General features: G+C 42.4%; 1 protein-coding gene across 1 annotated transcript in view; it reads left to right on the top strand.

The window, feature by feature from the left end:
• The window catches only part of LOC138676521 (tetratricopeptide repeat protein 24-like), a 305,247-nt gene that overhangs the window by 187,256 nt on the left and 98,431 nt on the right, over positions 1–19,560 (top strand). Inside the window, exon 6 of the mRNA XM_069765916.1 lies at positions 6,026–6,145. Within this exon, the coding sequence (XP_069622017.1) occupies positions 6,026–6,145 (120 nt within the window). The remainder of the gene's footprint in view (positions 1–6,025; positions 6,146–19,560) is intronic.

Raw genomic sequence — 19,560 nt, 5'->3', positions numbered from 1 at the left:
TTTGTAGACTTCAGCTCCTTATCTGAATGATAACAGGCCTGCTGTGGTGGGAATTATCTTACACAGCAAACAATCCTCATTGTCATTGCAGATAAATCATATTTAATAGGATTGCAATGAATTAAAGGCATCAGAGTGCTTGCAGTGTTTGGTTTACTGTCAGAAGATATGCCTAATCAAGCAGTCATGTAGGAGCGAAATGAAGAAAATCGCAGTGGTGCCACTTTACTTGGCCACTTAGAGATGAGAGACTAACTACGTAGTAATTATCAGTTCTTTGGCAATTGTATTCCTGAGATTTACTGGGATTTCTAAGCAATGAATTCCTCACAAGGACATGAATCACAGAAAGCCAGCTGGAGTTATTTTTGCAGTGATGAAATTCACTCAATAAATAGCTGGAAAAAACAGACATTTTCAAAGCACCTCCAAACATGTTTTAATGCTTTCTTTTTGACCACAAATTCCAATATCCAATGATTAAAGGTGAGTATGTATTAATGCAAGTCAATTATCACTATGAGCAGTGTTAAGTGCAATATACAGTGGGGCAAAAAAGTATTTAGTCAGTCAGCAATAGTGCAAGTTCCACCACTTAAAAAGATAAGAGGCGTCTGTAAAGGTACCGTCACACTAGACGATATCGCTAGCGATCCGTGACGTTGCAGCGTCCTCGCTAGCGATATCGTCCAGTGTGACAGGCAGCAGCGATCAGGCCCCTGCTGTGCTGTCGCTGGTCGGGGAAGAAAGTCCAGAACTTTATTTGGTCGCTGGACTCCCCGCAGACATCGCTGAATCGGCGTGTGTGACACCGATTCACCGATTCTTCTGTGCTCTGCTCTCCTCCTGTACTGGCTGTGAGCGTCGGTCAGCCGGAAAGCAGAGCGGTGACGTCACCGCTCTGCTTTCCTGCCGCTGTGCTCACACAGACAGTGCAGGAGGAGTGCAGAGCACAGCGCTGGAGGACAGACGGCTGTAGGTAAGTATGTAGTGTTTGTTTTTTTTTACTTTTAGGATGGTAACCAGGGTAAACATCGGGTTACTAAGTGCGGCCCTGCGCTTAGTTACCCGATGTTTACCCTGGTTACCGGCATCGTTGGTCACTGGAGAGCGGTCTGTGTGACAGCTCTCCAGCGACCAAACAGCGACGCTGCAGCGATCCGGATCGTTGTCGGTATCGCTGCAGCGTCGTTAAGTGTGACGGTACACTAAATTACAGACGCCTCTCATCTTTTTAAGTGGTGGAACTTGCACTATTGCTGACTGACTAAATACTTTTTTGCCCCACTGTATACACTATGACAGTGCCAATAGCATACAGAACAATAGAGATACTCAAATTTGTTTGGAATTCAGCACGAATTTTGCACATGTGGATTCGTGTTTGGATTCCCAGGCTTTTTTACCAAAAATCAGCAAAAGTTGGTCAAAGTTTGGTAAATAACGGAGTTCACTAAGTGCTCTTTCAGACGTCAGTGTTTCCGTTAGCAGCAGGGGCCGAAAAACATCCTGCACACGTGAACACTGAGGACTAATTGATCATATCCATGGGTCATCATTGTTACATGTACCGGTGCCTGGAAACCAGAGGTACTGTTGGCGCTGTTCCCTGGCACTGGGTGCTGAAGAAGATAGCTCATATCTCTATCCCCTGCTTGTGCTGATGTTGAGAGTGGTTGTTACAGAACCCCCCAGCACCAAGAATGTTATGCAGTATATGTATGTATAATAGTTTCCATGTGAAATGCATCAGTCCACAGGCTGCGCCCCTGGACAAGATATTTTCTTTCTGACCTCCCCCCACCCCACTAGGCAGAACAAGTTCCAAGCTGCATGGCAGGGGCCCTACCAGGTAGTGGGGAAAATAGCCGACACCACCTATAATGTCGCCGATTGTGACGACCCCAGGGTTATCCGCATGTTCCACGTGAATATGCTGAAGCCCTATCGGGAGCGCCCTGAAGAGGTAGTGGCCATCTGTGCACCTGAAGCAGAGGATTTAGCCGGACTTCCCTTGCCTGATCTCTTAGGGGAGAGGCCTAAAACATGGGACCAGGTACACTGGGGTGAAGACTTAGGTCCCCGGGAGAGACAGGAGGCGGAGGAGTTCTGGAGGCAGTGACAGAGGATGTTTTCAGGGAAACCCGGGTACACTCACCTGGCACAACACAAGGTTGAGACCCAGGATCAGACCCCCCTGCGAAACCCCCCTTCTGCATCCCCTGAGTCTGTACGAGAGGGGATACGACAAGAGATACAAGAGATGTTGCGTTTAGGGATCATTGAAGAGTCAGATAGTCCCTGGGCATCCCCCATAGTGTTAGTGCCCAAGAAGGATGAGACTACACGGTTTTGTGTAGACTATCGTAAGCTCAATGAGAAAACAGTGACGGATGCGTATCCCATGCCGCGTGTGGATGACTTGTTAGACCAGCTGGCAGGGGCAAAGTATTTGACCACCATCGATCTATGCAAAGGCTACTGGCAGATTCCCCTTAGTCCTGATGCTATTCCCAAGTCGGCATTTGTCACCCCGTTTGGCTTATTCCAGTTTCGAGTTATGCCATTCGGGATGAAGACTGCCCCGGCGACCTTCCAGAGGCTGGCTGACAGGCTTCTGGATGGTCTCCAGGACTATGCGTGTGCCTACCTGGATGACATCGCCATCTACAGCGCGACATGGGAAGAGCATCTAAATCACCTAGAGACAGTATTAGACAGGATCCACAAGACCGGAATCACCCTGAACCCAAACAAGTGTCACGTAGGCAAAGCAGAGGTTCAGTATTTAGGGCAATGGGTGGGAAGTGGAAAACAGAGACCAGAACCAGCCAAGATTGAGGCCATAGCCAAATGGCCCACCCCACGCACTAAAACCCAGGTCATGGCATTTCTAGGGACAGTGGGGTATTACAGGAAATTCGTTCCCAATTACAGCAGCGTAGCCAAGCCCCTCACTGATCTGACCCGTAAGAACCAACCCCACCAGGTAGCCTGGACCCCAGCGTGTGAGGAAGTCTTCCGCCAGCTAAAGGACGCCCTCACCAATACCCCTGCATTGGCCGCACCCGATCCAACTAAACGTTTCCTTGTCCACACAGACGCTTCTATGTTTGGATTGGGGGCAGTACTGAGCCAAGTCGGGCCAGACGGCCAAGAACACCCGGTAGCTTACCTGAGTCGGAAACTGCTGCCCCGTGAAGTGAGCTATGCGGCCATCGAGAAGGAGTGTCTGGCAATAGTATGGGCACTCAAAAAGTTACAACCATATTTGTATGGATGACAGTTTTCCCTCCTAACGGACCATAATCCCCTAGTCTGGCTTAATAGGGTCTCCGGAGACAACGCCAGATCACTGCGGTGGAGTTTAGCCCTACAACCTCTGGACTTCACCATCCACTACAGACCCGGCAAACAAAACGGTAACGCCGATGGACTAAGTTGACAAACAGAACTTGTACCAACCCCATAAACTTCGGTCATCCCCAAACCGATCCGTTCAAGATCAGACTGTGTATGCCGATCGCGTCACTGAAAAGGGGAGCCGTGTTACAGAACCCCCCAGCACCAAGAATGTTATGCAGTATATGTATGTATAATAGTTTCCATGTGAAATGCATCAGTCCACAGGCTGCGCCCCTGGACAAGATATTCTCTTTCTGACCTCCCCCCACCTTTGTAATTCCCACAGTAAATAGCGGCAGGCTCCGGCCCCCTGCGGCTATTGTAATGTATGTCTGGCCAGCTATTTTCCTATTGACCTGCCCTGTGTATCTGTGTTATATATTCTGTGTGCTGTAAATAAAGGGTGTTCTTAGACTGGAAAGACCTTTAGAAGCAGTCAGCTTTTATATGCTCTCATGTAATCAAGAAATTCCTGCCAGTGACCTTCATTCAGAATCTAGCAAAAGCAGATTGGACCTCCTGAAACACGGGGTGGTACTGGAAGAGGTACCCCAGCTTGGTAGACTCCATTACAGTGGTATTCAACTGTTAACAGTAAGAGCAGGTGGCGGCTGACGGGAGTATTCATCAACCGCAGCTTGCGCTATAAATAAGTAATTTTTTTTTTTTAATTACGTGAGGTTCCCCTGTGTTTTTGAGAACCAGCCAGTTAAAACTGACAGCTGCGGCCTGCAACCCTCAGCTGTCAGCGTTAGCAAGGCTGGTTATCAAGAATAGAGGTGTCCAGTTTTTCAATTATTTATTTGCCCTAATTAAAAAGTACGAATTGGGAACCACTCTTTTCTTGATAATTAGGCTTGCGAACCCTAACAGCTGAGTGTTGAAGCCCGCAGCTGTCGCAGCTGTCAGCTTTGCATCACTGGTTATCAAAAATACAGGGGAACCCACATAATTTTTTTAAATGATGTATTTATAGCGCAAATGATGGGTCAATTGCTGCCTCTTTTCCTGATGTCTGCCCTTAATTTTAGCTGTTTTGACAAATTTTTGGCACCCCTGAAGATGTATATGTGATTTGTTTTGCCTCCCATTAAAGTCAATGGAGTTTGTGTATATTTGGAAAGGGAGAAAGGTTTGCTCATCTCCACTTAAGAAAGGAATAGTCATTCAAGACTAATATTTTACATCATACCATAATGTTAATTACTTTGCTTTATTCAATTTTTATTTTTGAGCAAATGTTTAGAAATTCAACTAAATAATACTCTTTAAAAGGTTTAGTCTCATCATTTATGTTTAGCCCAACCTTCTGTTTCGTAGGAGGTGGATGATCCTGCTCGACTGACAGTTCAGAACAGCCGCATGTTTGGGCCATTGACCCAAACTGTGCACTCTCTGAAGTTGCTATATGAAGCATCTTTGACTTTGCAGCAGTAGAGGAGCACAGCGTTAGGATTGGGACTTGGGAGCTAACAGTGCGCTCCAGAAATTCCAGCTAGCTTCAGTGCAGTGGTTACAAGATCAGTATAAAACATTATGCTATGTGCATGTTAGCCCACCTCTAGCAAGCCACAGCGGTGGTAGGTCCCCTGAAAAAAACTCTAAGCAATAAAATACTAAAGACAAAATATATTGAGAAGTATCTCATATTTTAATAAGTTGTAAATTAGAAAGTTAATTTTAAAAACACTTTCCAAATGTACCCATCTTTCAAGAATGGAATAACCCGTCAATGTACTAACAGTCACTTCTGTAGTAAGTGAATTTATCATTTATGTGAAGAAAAGTGGCCAATTTTTCAGTATAAAATTCATTAAAGGCTTCAAAAGTGATTGCCTGGTTTCAAGTGAAATAGAAGAACCATCTCATTGGTGGTATTCTCATAAAAGCAGGTCAATCCCCTAAACTTTGAAAGAAAAAGTTGGAAAAGTAACATTCAAGTGAACATTCAGTACAGTTGCTTCTTCTGACCCCACCATGAAAATACACACTTGGGTTAATAGAGAGAAGGCAAAAAGCTGCTACCAGACCACTGTGGCAGCAGCGAATCTCTTTGCAGGAGCAAAGAATCCCAAAACCTCTTTCTTATAACATCTGCCACCAAGGAAGAATCAAAATGGTGAGTTGTGCGCATACGGTAATTTTATCAGACAATCTTGCTGAAATCTTATATCTTACACTGTGTATTGCCGTGTGTTTTGTATGTTTGTCTAACCGCCCCACTTTTCAAGTTTGTCTACTGATTTGTGGGGTCTGGGCAACTATGTCAGGGTGAAAAGAAATTGGGCATGATGGATTTCAACATGCATGTTCCTTTGTATCCATAAGAGATAACTTTACATCTATGAAATATTTTTTAATAAAGCTCTTTGAAAGAAGATATTGGAGAGTGCTAAACCTCAACCTTTCATCAAAACTAAATAGTACACTATTTTATTATCCCAAATTTGTTATAATACTTTATTCATCAGAGAGTTATTTATCAGACAGGTATACATGGCACAACGAAAATGATATTACCTATACAATTGATATGATAAATTACCATTTTGACTTCATATGCAAAATGCTGGAGAGAACAGATTTCAGTTTACAAAATTAAATTTTTCTTTGTTTGCAGGAGACTTCTGATGTCATTAGGGAAAGAATTTTAAGCAAACTTACAGACACTATTGAATATAAAATATCTCATCAACATGCCGCAATTTCGCCTGAAACCATTACCAGGACAAGACCAGATGTAAGTTTATTAGACATAAATGTAGAATTAAAAAGTGGAATAGAACTAATTTAATTCAATTCACTAAGTTTCCATTAAATGTACACATTTGCTAGTGAAATGCATAGACATAAAAGTAGATTTTTTATTGCAGTTTGTGACACTTATCCAGAAGGAAATGGATTCAAAGAATTAATTTTCCAATTGAAAAACAAACTCCAGATTCCACTACTCAGAGATAACCATAATCAGAAATAGTCACACATTTTTCTGTCTAAACAACAAGATTGTTTTAACATGTATTGTAGTCATTGTTGAGCATCACATGTGGTCTATGAGATAAATAGTATCATTTTATATTGCAATTAATTGTGCATACCAAGTGGAAATTGGCAAGAAAACTGTCTGACAGATGGAATTCATTCTATAAAGGAAAAAAAATCATAATTACCGGCATGGTTTATGAATATATTCCAATATACATATATTTTTTAGTGCTAAAAGTGCCTCCCCATACACATGTAACTAAAATTAGCCTGTAATTTTAATGGGAAAGAAGGGAGTAAGCTGCTGTCACTCCTCTGTGGTGGTGAATTATCTCCCATAAAACAAAAGTATTGAACAATTAACCCCTTAACCCCCGGAGCCTCTTTTTTTTCCCTTTTTGCATTTTCGTTTTTCACTCCACCCCTTTCCAGAGCCATAACTTTTTTATTTTTCCATTAATATGGCCATGTGAGGGCTTATTTTTTGGCGGAACAAGTTGTAATTTTGAACAATACCATTGGTTTTACCAAATCGTGTACTAGAAAATGGGAAAAAAATTCCAAGTGCGGTGATATTGCTAAAAAAGTGCAAAATCCCCTTGTCTTTAATTTAGCTTTTTTGCTAGGTTCACTAAATGCTAAATGCTAAAACTGACCTGTGATTGTGATTCATCAGGTCATTACGAGTTCATAGACACCAAACCTGTCTAGGTTGTTTTTTATCTAAGAGGTGAAAAAAATTCCAAACTTTGCTAAAAAAAAAAGTGCAATTTTCCAATACCCGTACCGTCTCCATTTTTCGTGATCTGGGGTTGGGTGAGGGCTTATTTTTTGCATGCCGAGCTGTCGTCTTTAATTATACCACTTTGGTGCAGACACATTCTTTTGATCGCTCATTATTGCATTTTAATGGAATGTCGCGGTGACCAAAAAAACTTTATTCTGGCGTTTTGACTTTTTTTTATCAATACGCTGTTTAGCGATCAGGTTAATCCTTTTTTAATTGATAAATTGGGTGACTGTGAACACGGCGATACCAAATATGTGTAGGTTTGATTTTTATTGTTTTATTTTGAAAGGGGCAAAAGTGGGGTAATTTAAACTTTTATATTTTTTAAAATGTTTTCAATAGCTTCCATGGGAAGCTAGAAGCTGCCACAACTTTATCGGCTCTGCTAATTAGAGGCGATGCTCAGATCGCCTCTATGTAGCAGAATTACAGCCTTGCTATGAGCGCCAACCAATCCAGTATCAACATCATAGATGTCTCAAGAAGATCTCTGGTTGTCATTCCGATACAACGATGACCCCCGATCATGCATTTCCTGCTGGATGGCCGAAAGCACTTGTTAAATGCCGCTGTCAGAGTTTGACAGCAGCATTTAACTAGTTAATATGCATGGGTGGATCGCAATTCCACCAGCGCCTATTGTGGGCCCATGTCAGTTGTTCAAAAAAGCTGACGCGCCCTGGCTTTGATGCGGGCTCACCGCCAGAGCCCACATTAAAGTGGGAGAACTGCCATCAGATGGGGTTAAAATTTAACATTCCAGGGGGCCCAATAAACATTAAGGTACCTTCACACTGAACAACTTAACAACGATAACGATAGCGATCCGTGACGTTGCAGCGTCCTGGATAGCGATATTGTTGTGTTTGACACGCAGCAGCGATCACGATCCTGCTGTGACATCGCTGGTCGGAGCTAGAAGGCCAGCACCTTATTTCGTCGCTGGATCACCCGCTGACATCGCTGAATCGGCGTGTGTGATGCCGATCCAACGATGTCTTCACTGGTAACCAGGGTAAACATCGGGTTACTAAGCGCAGGGCTGCGCTTAGTAACCCAATATTTACCCTGGTTACCATTGTAAATGTAAAAAAAAACAAACACTACATACTTATATTCCGGTGTCTGTCGTGTCCCTCGCCATCAGCTTCCCGCACTGACTGTGAGCGCCGGCCATAAAGCACAGCGGTGACGTCACCGCTGTGCTCTGCTTTACGGCCGGCCCTCAGTCAGTGTGGGAAGCTGACGGCGAGGGACGTGACAGACACCGGAATGTAAGTATGTAATGTTTGGTTTTTTTTACATTTACAATGGTAACCAGGGTAAATATCGGGTTACTAAGCGCGGCCCTGCGCTTAGTAACCCGATGTTTACCCTGGTTACCCGGGGACCTCAGCATCGTTGGTCGCTGGAGAGCTGTCTGTGTGACAGCTATCCAGCGACCACACAACGACTAAACAGCGATGCTGCAGCGATCGACATCATTGTCTATATCGCTGCAGCGTCGCTTAATGTGACGGTACCTTTAGATGGCCATTCAGTCCCACAGAAGTCTGTGGGTTCAGCTAATACTTCTCTAATTTCTATGGGAACATTAAAAGAGTTGTACCACCATAAAGAATTCATTTAACTAAGCAGAAATTGTGAAAATAAATGGTTTTGCAATGTACAATTATTAAAAATTATGCTTCTTTCAAAAAATAACAAGCTTTCATTTTCTGAAGTAGCGTTATTCCATTCCGTGCTCCCTCTGGCCGGTCAGCTTGCTGAGTATGCGCAGTTCCTGTATTCATACGAGGTTCATCACCTCCCCAACCCCCATGCGCACATCTCTGAAATTGCGCTGTGCACAGAATGCAGATTGCTGAGAAGCACTAACGCGTATGCAGTGATATCACCCCTGTCACTCACACATCTCTGATATCTGAGTGAGATGCTTCATACGTGCGCAGTCAGAGCTCTGACCAGCTGATCAGCCACTTGGAGGACGGAATGCAATAATGCTAAGGAGCATACTTCAGAAGATGAAAGCTTGTTATTTTTTTAACAGAGCCTAATTTTAAAGAACTGTACAATACATTACAAAACAATTTATTTTCATGTTTTCTGCTTAGTTAAATGTATTCGTTATGGTGGCCCATAAAGCACTTCTACTGACATAAAGATTTAGCAATTACAGTGGCTGGTAAATGCTTGGGCACCCCAGGTCAAAATTACTGTTGATGTGAACATTAAATGATCTCTAAAATGCCTAAAGTTAAAGATGACACATTTCCTTTGTATTTTAGTCAAAAAATATATATTCATCTTTTAAATTTTAAAAATTACACAAATTAAAATGGGTTGATGCAAATGTTTGGGCGCCCTGCATGGCTAGTACCTGGTAGCGCCCCCTTTTGAAAGTATCACTACTTGTTAACACTTTTTGTATTTAGCCACTAAGAGTCTTTCGAATCTTGTTTGAGGGATTGTCATCCATTTTTCCTTGGAAAATTCTTCCAATTCTGCGAGATTCCTGGATCGTCTTGCATGCACTGCTATTTTGAGGTCTAGCCGCGGATTTTCAATGATGTTCAGATTAAGGGACTGTGATGGCCATTGTAAAACCTTCAACTTGCACCTTTTGAGGTAGTCTATTGTGGATTTTGAAAGAAGAGAAGGGAATATCGTGTTATTTATAAAAAAAAATGCTAAACAACAAAACAACAGGTAACCCAGCTTTTGCGGAAATAGTGCAGCGTAGAGTATATTCCCTTTGGAGAATTAGCGGACAATTCCCATCAGATAAGTTTCATTACATACAATTTTATATAATTTTAATAAAGTCAATATTAGCAGTGAGATTTTTTGTTCAAGTGCAATTCGCTTCTTAATGGTAATGATATTAAACATCTAGGAATCCTCTAGTAATTACATAAACGCCTCCTGACAAAGCCTAGAGGGTGAAACACGTGTCAAGGTGCAGCAGGCCCTCAGTTGTGCTGGTCTTTGGTGCAGACACTGTTTGAAAATATGGCTTCAGGCCATATATATTTATTTTATTTCATTCCATATGCATAACTGGCTAATTGTTCTTATATCTAGTAACAACATTGAACATTCTTTTTACACTAATGTTCTGCTCATGTGGGTACAATAGAAATGTATTTTCATTACTTATCATATGTTTGGATACATTATATGGACTTGCTTTTTGTGGTGATGTATTATAGCAGTTAATGGTTACAAAATCTGTGTCCCTTGATTAGCATATCAGGCCATCAGGTTATTGTTCCTAGATATTATTGATCCTTTACCGTTTTAATATTTATCACATTTTTGGCTTACTAGAGTATTCCTAGATGTTGAATATTATTATCATTATCATTAAGGAACTAATTTGCACTTTAAACAAAAAAATCTCATTACTATTGCCATGAAGTGATATATCTAATATATAATTGCCTAGAATACTACTTCCTGCAATTTGTGCCAACTTCCGTGGCTTTGTCCGGAGCTAATGTCCGGAGCTAATGTCCGGAGCTAATGTCCGGAGCTAATGTCCGGAGATTAATTGCCTAGAATACTACTTCCTGCAATTTGTGCCAACCTCCGTGGCTTTGTCCGGAGCTAATGTCCGGAGCTAATGTCCGGAGCTAATGTGCGGAGATAATGTCCGGAGCTAATGTCCGGAGCTAATGTCCGGAGCTAATGTCCGGAGATAAGTGACGTCAACAGTGTCCAGTGTCTGATTGGTTGCCGCCTGCTGCGATCAGAAACGTGCCGTACTGTGACACACTCCGCCCGCCATTTTGGTGTGATTTTTGAATTTTTACCTCACAGCAAGTTTCTACTGCGTGGAGGCGGGCCCAGTGACGTTGCTCTTCAAGCTCCTGCCGAATTTCGTCAAAAAAATGATAATACCATTTACCAAAACTATATATATTTAGTTGTGAAGTGGTTCAGTGACATTTTCACACCAATTTTGAACTTTTGTTTGGTGTTTTCTCCATATACTGCCTATTATTTTTGTTCTTTCTTACTATTATTTATTAATTGTATTATTCTTACATTTGAATAAATAAAGTATATATGGACACTAGACTCCCGATTCTTTAGAATCGGGCTGCCATCTAGTATATTATAATTTTGGATACCTATTTGGATCACATAGCTCTAGATCACACAGCTAATATTGACATTGTTTTATGTACTGTATAAGGTCAAGTTATTCAATGGTATTTTATCCAGTATATAGGACTCCTGTTCCCTTTTTTGACACCTGTAAAATTGTATGTAACATCTAAAGGCCTCTTTCACACTTCCGTCTTTCTTTTTCTGTCACAATCCCTCCTTTTGTGAAAAAAATGGATCCAGCAAATGGTGCTGCTTGATCCGTTTTTTTCTCATAGGCTTGTATTAGCGACGGATTGTGACGGATGGCCACACGTTTCATCCGTCGTGCACTGGATCTGTCGTAAAATGTCTGTCTGTCAGGCGGAGACAATGCACAGAGGAACTTTTTTCTGTACGTCGGAAAATCACTCCCCCTTTGTTGGCTATAATGGAAGCCTATGGACGCAGGATCTGTTGCTGACTGTGAAAAGTAGGAATCCAGCGATGGATGCCGTTTTTTCAAACTGAGAATGCGCGGAAGAATTTCCCTTCAGGGAAATTCTCTCTCTGGCTCTCTCTCTTTTTACTATTGATGCTGCCTATGCAGCGTCAATAGTAATAAGATATAATGTTAAAAATAATTTTAAAAAAAATTGTGATATTCTTACCTTCCGGCATGTCCCGCAGCCTTCCCGCGGCCCCCCGATGCTCGCGATGCTGCCGGCAGCTCTGGTTCCCAGTGATGCATAGTGATGACATGAAACAATTAAACATAATTGGATTAATTTTTAATAATTTTGAAACATACCAACTATTAACTCCGTACTGGCCAATGTTAACTTTACAGAAACCATAATGAAGTCGTATCTTCCCATAATCTATTAAAACTTAGCACAGATAAACTGGATAACTTACAAAAATTAGCCTCACAGACTTCTCAAGGCCAGGGACATTTTACCTTTCAACACCATTGAATATCATTAACTTAGCTCCATGTACCATGTACAATGGCTCCGGCACCAATCCCTCTTAAACTCCCTTCAGTTTAATAATGTTCTATCCATTCATCATCACAAGTCCCGAGTGTCATGATCCAGTTCAGGGTTTGTTTTCTGCTATGCTCTCTCTGGACTGGTCATGTTTTATTCCCCTCGGCCTTGTTTTGGAGCTGGCTTGGCTTTTTAAGTCCTCTGCAGTCTGCTGGCCAGCGTCAGTGATAGTTCATGCTTTCAGGCTAGAGCAGCTGACCCGTATACCCTGGTGATCCTTCTGCCTCTGACTTGCCGTATTTGTGTGTGAACCATTACCTATCCCTGACATAGTGTTTGGTGGTTTCCTTACAGTGTATGACTTGGCCTGATCTCTGAACCCCACGTCTTGCTTTCCATCTCTGATACCTCGTTCCCTGACCGGCTTTGAATTCTGGCTTGTACCCCGACTTCATCTTCCTTCTCATGTTTTGGATACTGCGCTCCCTTTTGGCTCTGACTTCTGGCTTGTCTCTGACTTCGTGCATGTTGTGACCTCTGGTACCTCTGCTCCTGACAGTTTCTGACTCTGCTCAACTGACCACTCTTTCATTACCTGTGACACCTGTGCGGCTGCTCAGTGTTGCTATGCTGTTAGTGTGCAAACTTTTTTCCCTCACCAGCATCCCCTGGTGGAGGTTGTGCTAAACTGCACTGCAGCACATTATCACTGACCACACATTTAAAGGAGATTTTGCATTTTTTTTCTCTGGTCATGGATCCACTTTGTAACTTGGCGGATCAAGTGACCAGTTTGACACAGATGATGCAGGATTTTTTGGTGGAACATCGGACCTTTGCCACATCTCATACTCACTTAAGAAAAAAGTTGACAGAGACTGTTAAGACCATGCAGGGAACCACCCTTCATGCTTGTAGTCGACTTGGTGATTCAGTAGATTCTGTTTTGCACTTTCCCAAACTATCTGTTAAGCTTCCTGACACCATTTCTTTAGAAAAAGATACATTTCGTATGTTCAGAGAGGGTTGTAAATTATTGTTTTCTCTTAGACCCCCATCGTCTGGGAATGAGTCTCAGCGGGTAGGGATTATAATCTCCTTACTTAGGGAGGGTCCCCAATCTTGGGCTTTCTCGCTGCCCTCTAATGCCACTTAACGGAAGTCGGTAGATAGGTTCTTTGAAGCCCTAGGAGAACCAGACCGTGTCAGATTGGCAGAGGACACTATCATAGGTCTGGTTTAGGGAAAGCGTTCAGCCAAGTGGTACATCTCCGAGTTTCGTCGATGGTCCACTGAGGTGTCCTGGGATGACTTCGCGCTGAGATGTCAGTTTAGGAGTGGACTGTCGGATTACCTGAAGGATGCTTTGGCTTTCCATCCTCCTCCCAGGCTCTTTGGAAGAAACTATGACTCAGGCTATTCATATGGATTGGAGGCTGTGGGAGAGAGGTGTTACACAGTGAGAGGTTCCATTGCTCCCTGCTAGCCCTGTTGTTTTGCCTTCATCTGAACCTATGGAGGTGGGGTCCATCAGCCTCGAGGAGGCATGGACCACAATAACCCCCAGAATAATGCGATCAGATATGATCGCAGCATTCCGGCGGCACAGGGAAGCATCGCAAAGTGATGTGATCGCGTTGCTTCGAGGGTCTCCTACCTCCTCCTCCCTGCAGGCCCAGATCTAAAATGGCCACGGGGGGCCTTCCTGGTCCTGCAGGGAGGTGGCTTTCAAGTGCCTGCTCAGAGCAGGTGCCGGGAAGCCTCCCTGCAGTGCCTGTCAGATCGCTGATCTGACACAGTGCACTGCAAAGTGTCAGATCAGCGATCCGATCATATATATAGTGATGTCCCCCAGGGGAAATGTAAAAAAGTAAAAAAAAAACATTTACATGTGTTAAAAAACTATTCCTAAATAAAGAAAAAAAATATATATATATTGTTCCAATAAATACATTTATTTATCTAAATAAAAAAAACAATAATAGTACACATATTTAGTATCGCTGCATCCGTAACGAACCGACCTATAAAACTGTCCCACTAGTTAACCCCTTCAGTGAACACCGTAAAAAAAAACGAGGCAAAAAACAATGCTTTATCATCATACCTCCAAACAAAAAGTGGAATAACACGCGATTAAAAAGACAGATATAAATAACCATGGTACTGCTGAAAACGTAATCTTGTCCCGCAAAAAAATGATATTAATCATTATGACCCGAAGAATAAAACTGCTTTATCAATTTTACCAAACGCGGAACGGTATAAGCGCCCCCCCCCCCCAAAAAAAAAGAAGAAATTAATGAATAGCTGTCATTCATTCTACCTCCCAAAAATCAGAATAAAAAGTGATCCAAAAATGTCTAGTGCCCGAAAATGGTACCAATAAAAACGTCAACTCGTCCCATAAAAAACAAGAACTCATATGACTCTGTGGACCAAAATATGGGAAAATTATAGCTCTCAAAATGTGGAGCATCTTTTAGTGTGTGACAGCTCCCAATCATAACAATCCGCTAAAAAACTCCACTATAAAAGTAAATAAAACCCCCCATCATCACCCCCTTAGTTAGGGAAAAATAATAAAATTTTAAAAAATGTTCTTATTTCCATTTTCCCATTAGGGTTAGGGTTGGGGCTAAAGTTAGGTTAGGGTTAGGGTTGGGGCTAAAGTTAGGGTTAGGGTTTAGATTAAAGTTAGGGTTAGGGTTGAGGCTAAAGTTAGGGTTAGGGCTAGAGTTAGGGTTGGGGTTATGGTTGGGGTTAGTGTTTGGGCTAAAGTTAGGGTTTTGATTACATTTACGGTTGGGATAAGGGTTGGGATTAGGGCTGGGGGTGTGGTTAGGGTTAACGTTGGGATTAGGGTTAGGGGTGTGTTTGGGTTAGAAGGACATGACAGGGAGAAACTGTGGTTCCAAGAGACGACGGCCATTTCGCGCTCCTGCGCTTCTACGGGTCTGACCATCAGACCCATAGAAGCGCATGAGCGCGAAACGGCCGTCGTCTCTTGGAACCACAGTTTCTCCCTGTCATGTTCTGCTATTTTTATGTGAAGCCACAATAAAGAATTTTGCACGGATGGTGAGTGCTCTTCTTTCTTATAGAATTTATCGATGTTTTGCACTTTCTTTTTCTGTATGAGCACCCATAATCCGGCGTGGCATACGAACGCATTGTCAGTCAAAGAGGAGGTGGGACAGGTGTTTTGAGCTGATTGTGCATACCACTTTTTTCTTTGTTACTTTTGGATTTTTCGTGTTTGGGTTAGGGTTTCAGTTAGAATTGAGGGGTTTCCGCTGTTTAGGCACATCAGGGGCTCTCCAAACGCGACATGGCGTCCGATCTCAATTCCAGCCAATTCTGCATTGTAAAAAACCCACATGACTCTGTGGATCAAAATATGGAAAAATTATAGCTCTCAAAATGTGGAGACGCAAAAACTATTTTTTGCAATAAAAAGCGTCTTTTAGTCTGTGACGGCTGCCAATCAAAAAAATCCGCTAAAAACCCCCACTATAAATATTAAATCAAACGCCCCTTCATCACCCCCTTAGTTAGGGAAAAAATAAAATAAAAAAAAGTATTTATTTCCATTTTCTTAGTAGGGTTAGGGCTAAGGTTAGGGGTAGGGTTAGAGCTAGGGTTAGGGTTAGGGCTAGGGTTAGGGCTAGGGTTAGGGCTAGAGCTAGGGCTATGGTTAAGGTTAGGGCTAGGGTTAGGGCTAGGGTTAAGGCTAGGGTTGGGGCTAGGGTTAGGGTTGGGGCTAAGGTTAGGGTTGGGACTAGGGTTAGGGTTTCAGTTAGAATTGGGGTTTCCACTGTTTAGGCACATCAAGGGCTCTCCAAATGCGACATGGCGTCCCATCTCAATTCCAGTCAATTCTGCGTTGAAAAAGTTAAACAGTGCTCCTTCCCTTCCAAGCTCTCCCGTGCGCCCAAACAGGGGTTTACTCCAACATATGGGGTATCAGCGTACTCAGGACAAATTGCACAACATCTTTTGGGGTCCAATTTCTCCTGTTACCCTTGGGAAAATACAAAACCGGGGCTAAAAAATAATTTGTGTGGAAAAAAAGATTTTTTTATTTTCACAGCTCTTTACTATAAACTGTTGTGAAACACTTGGGGGTTCAAAGTACTCACAACTAGTGTTGAGCATTCCGATACCGCAAGTATCGGGTATCGGCCGATACTTGCGGTATCGGAATTCCGATACCGAGATCCGATACTTTTGTGGTATCGGTATCTGATCAATAGGGATGTGTAAAATAAAGAATTAAAATAAAAAATATTGCTATGCTCACCTCTTCGGCGGCCCCTGGACATCACGCTGGTAACCGGCCGGCTTCTTTGTTTAAAATGAGCGCGTTTAGGACCTGCGAATGACGTCGCGGCTTCTGATTGGTCGCGTGCCGCTCATGTGACCCCCACGCGACCAATCAGAAGCAGCGACGTCATTCTCATTCAATAAACTCCTAGTTCTAGGAATTAAGGACCTGCGAATGACGTCACGGCTTCTGATTGGTCGCGTGGCGGTCACATGAGCGGCACGCGACCAATCAGAAGCCGCGACGTCATTCGCAGGTCCTAAAGGCGCTCATTTTAAACAAAGAAGCCGGCCGGTTACCAGCGTGATGTCCAGGGGCTGCCGGAGAGGTGAGCATATCAATATTTTTTATTTTAATTCTTTATTTTACACCTCACTATGGATCCCAGGGCCTGAAGGAGAGTTTCCTCTCCTTCAGACTCTGGGAACCATCAGGATACATTCCGATACTTGATGTCCCATTGACTTGTATTGGTATCGGATATCGGTATCGGCGATATCCGATATTTTTCGGGTATCGGCCGATACTATCCGATACCGATACTTTCAAGTATCGGACGGTATCGCTCAACACTACTCACAACACATCTAGATAAGTTCCTTGGGGGGTCTAGTTTCCAATATGGGGTCACTTGTGAGGGGTTTCTACTGTTTAGGTACATCAGGGGCTCTGCAAATGCAATGTGATGCCTGCAGACCAATCCATCTAAGTCTGCATTCCAAACGGCGCTCCTTCCCTTCCGAGCTCTGCCATGCATCCAAATAGTGGTTCCCCCCCCCACATATGGGGTATCAGCGTACTTGGGACAAATTGTACAACAACTTTTGGGGTCCAATTTCTCCTGTTACCCTTCAGAAAATACAAAACTGGGGGTTAAAATATAATTTGTGTTTAAAAAAAATGATTTTTTATTTTCCCGGCTCTGCGTTATTAACAGTATTGAAACATTTGGGAGTTCTCACAAAACATCTAGATAAGTTCCTTGGGGGGTCTAGTTTTTAATATGGGGTCACTTGTGGGGGTTTCTACTGTTTAGGTACATCAGGGGCTCTGCAAACAATGTGACGCCTGCAGACCATTCCATCTAAGTCTGCATTCCAAACGGCACTCCTCCCCTTCCAAGCTCTGCCATGCACCCAAACAGTAGTTTTCTCCCACATATAGGGTATCAGTGTACTCAGGATAAATTGGACAACAACTTTCGGGATCCAATTTCTCCTGTTACCCTTGGGAAAATACAAAACTGAAGGCTAAAAAATAATTTTTGTGGAAAAAAAAGAATTTTTATTTTCACAGCTCTGCGTTATAAACTGTAGTGAAGCACTTGGGGATTCAAAGTGCTCAACACACATCTAAATAAGTTCCTTAGGGGGTCTATTTTCCAAAATGGTGTCACTTGTGGGGGGTTTCAATGTTTAGGCACATCAGGGGCTCTCCAAACGTGACATGGAGTCCCATCTCAATTCCAGTCAATTTTGCATTGGAAAGTCAAACGGCGCTCCTTCCCTTCCGAGCTCTGCCATACACCCAAACAGTGGTTTACCCCCACATATGGGGAATCAATGTACTCAGGACAAATTGCACAACATCTTTTGTGGTCCAATTTCTTCTGTTACCCTTTGGAAAATAAAAAATTGGGGGTGAAAGATCATTTTTGTGAAAAAATATGATTTTTTTATTTTTACGGCTCTACAATATAAACTTCTGTGAAGCACTTGGTGGGTTAAAGTGCTCACCACACATCTAGATAAGTTCCTTAGGGGGTTTACTTTCCAAAATGGTGTCTCTTGTGGGGGGTTTCAATGTTTAGTCACATCAGGGGCTCTCCAAACGTGACAGGGCGTCCCATCTCAATTCCAGTCATTTTTGCATTGGAAAGTCAAACGGCGCTCTTTCCCTTCCAAGCTCTGCCATACACCAAAACAGTGGTTTACCCCCACATATGGGGCATCAGTGTACTCAGGATAAATTGCACAACAACTTTTGGGGTCCAATTTCTTCTGTTACCCTTAGGAAAATAAAAAATTGGGGGGCGAAATATCATTTTTGTGAAAAAATATGATTTTTTTATTTTTACAGCTCTACATTATAAACTTCTGTGAAGCACTTGGTGGGTCAAAGTGCTCTCCACACATCTAGATAAGTTCCTTAGGGGGTCTACTTTCCAAAATGGTGTTACTTGTGGGGGGTTTTAATGTTTAGGCACATCAGGGGCTCTCCAAATGCGACATGGCGTCCTCTCTCAATTCCAGTCAATTTTGCATTGAAAAGTCAAATGATGCTTTCCATCTAAGCTCTGCCATGCGCCCAAACAGTAGTTTACCCCCACATATGGGGTATCATCATTCTCAGAACAAATTGTACAACAACCTTTGGGGTCCAATTTCTCCTGTTACTCTTGGTAAAATAAAACAAATTAGAGCTAAATAAATTTTTGGTGAAAAAAGTTAAATGTTCATTTTTTTTAAACATTCCAAAAATTCCTGTGAAACACCTGAAGGGTTAAAAGACTTTTTGAATGTGGTTTTGAGCACCTTGGGGGGTGCAGTTAAAATGGTGTCACAGTTGGGTATTTCAATCATATAGACCCCTCAAAGTGACTTCATATGTGATGTGGTCCCCCCAAAAAATGGTGTTGTAAAAATGAGATATTACTGATCAATTTTAACCCTTAACTCCCTAAAAAAAAAATTTGGTTCCAAAATTGTGCTGATGTAAAGTAGACATGTGGGAAATGTTACTTATTAAGTATTTTGTGTGACATAACTCTGTGATTTAAGGGTATAGAAACTCTGTGATTTAAGGGTATAGAAATTCAAATTTGGAAAATTGCGAAATGTTCAAAATTTTTGCCCAAATTTCCATTTTTTTCACAAATAACTGCAGGTAATATCAAAGAAATTTTACCACTAAGATGAAGTACAATATGTCACAAGAAAACACTGTCAAAATCACTGGGATCCGTTGAA

This window comes from Ranitomeya imitator, chromosome 4, assembly GCF_032444005.1.
Source record: "Ranitomeya imitator isolate aRanImi1 chromosome 4, aRanImi1.pri, whole genome shotgun sequence".
Classification (NCBI taxonomy): Eukaryota; Metazoa; Chordata; class Amphibia; order Anura; family Dendrobatidae; genus Ranitomeya; species Ranitomeya imitator.
Note: the sequence above shows the minus strand (reverse complement) of the source record. Positions and strands in the feature narration are given on the sequence as shown.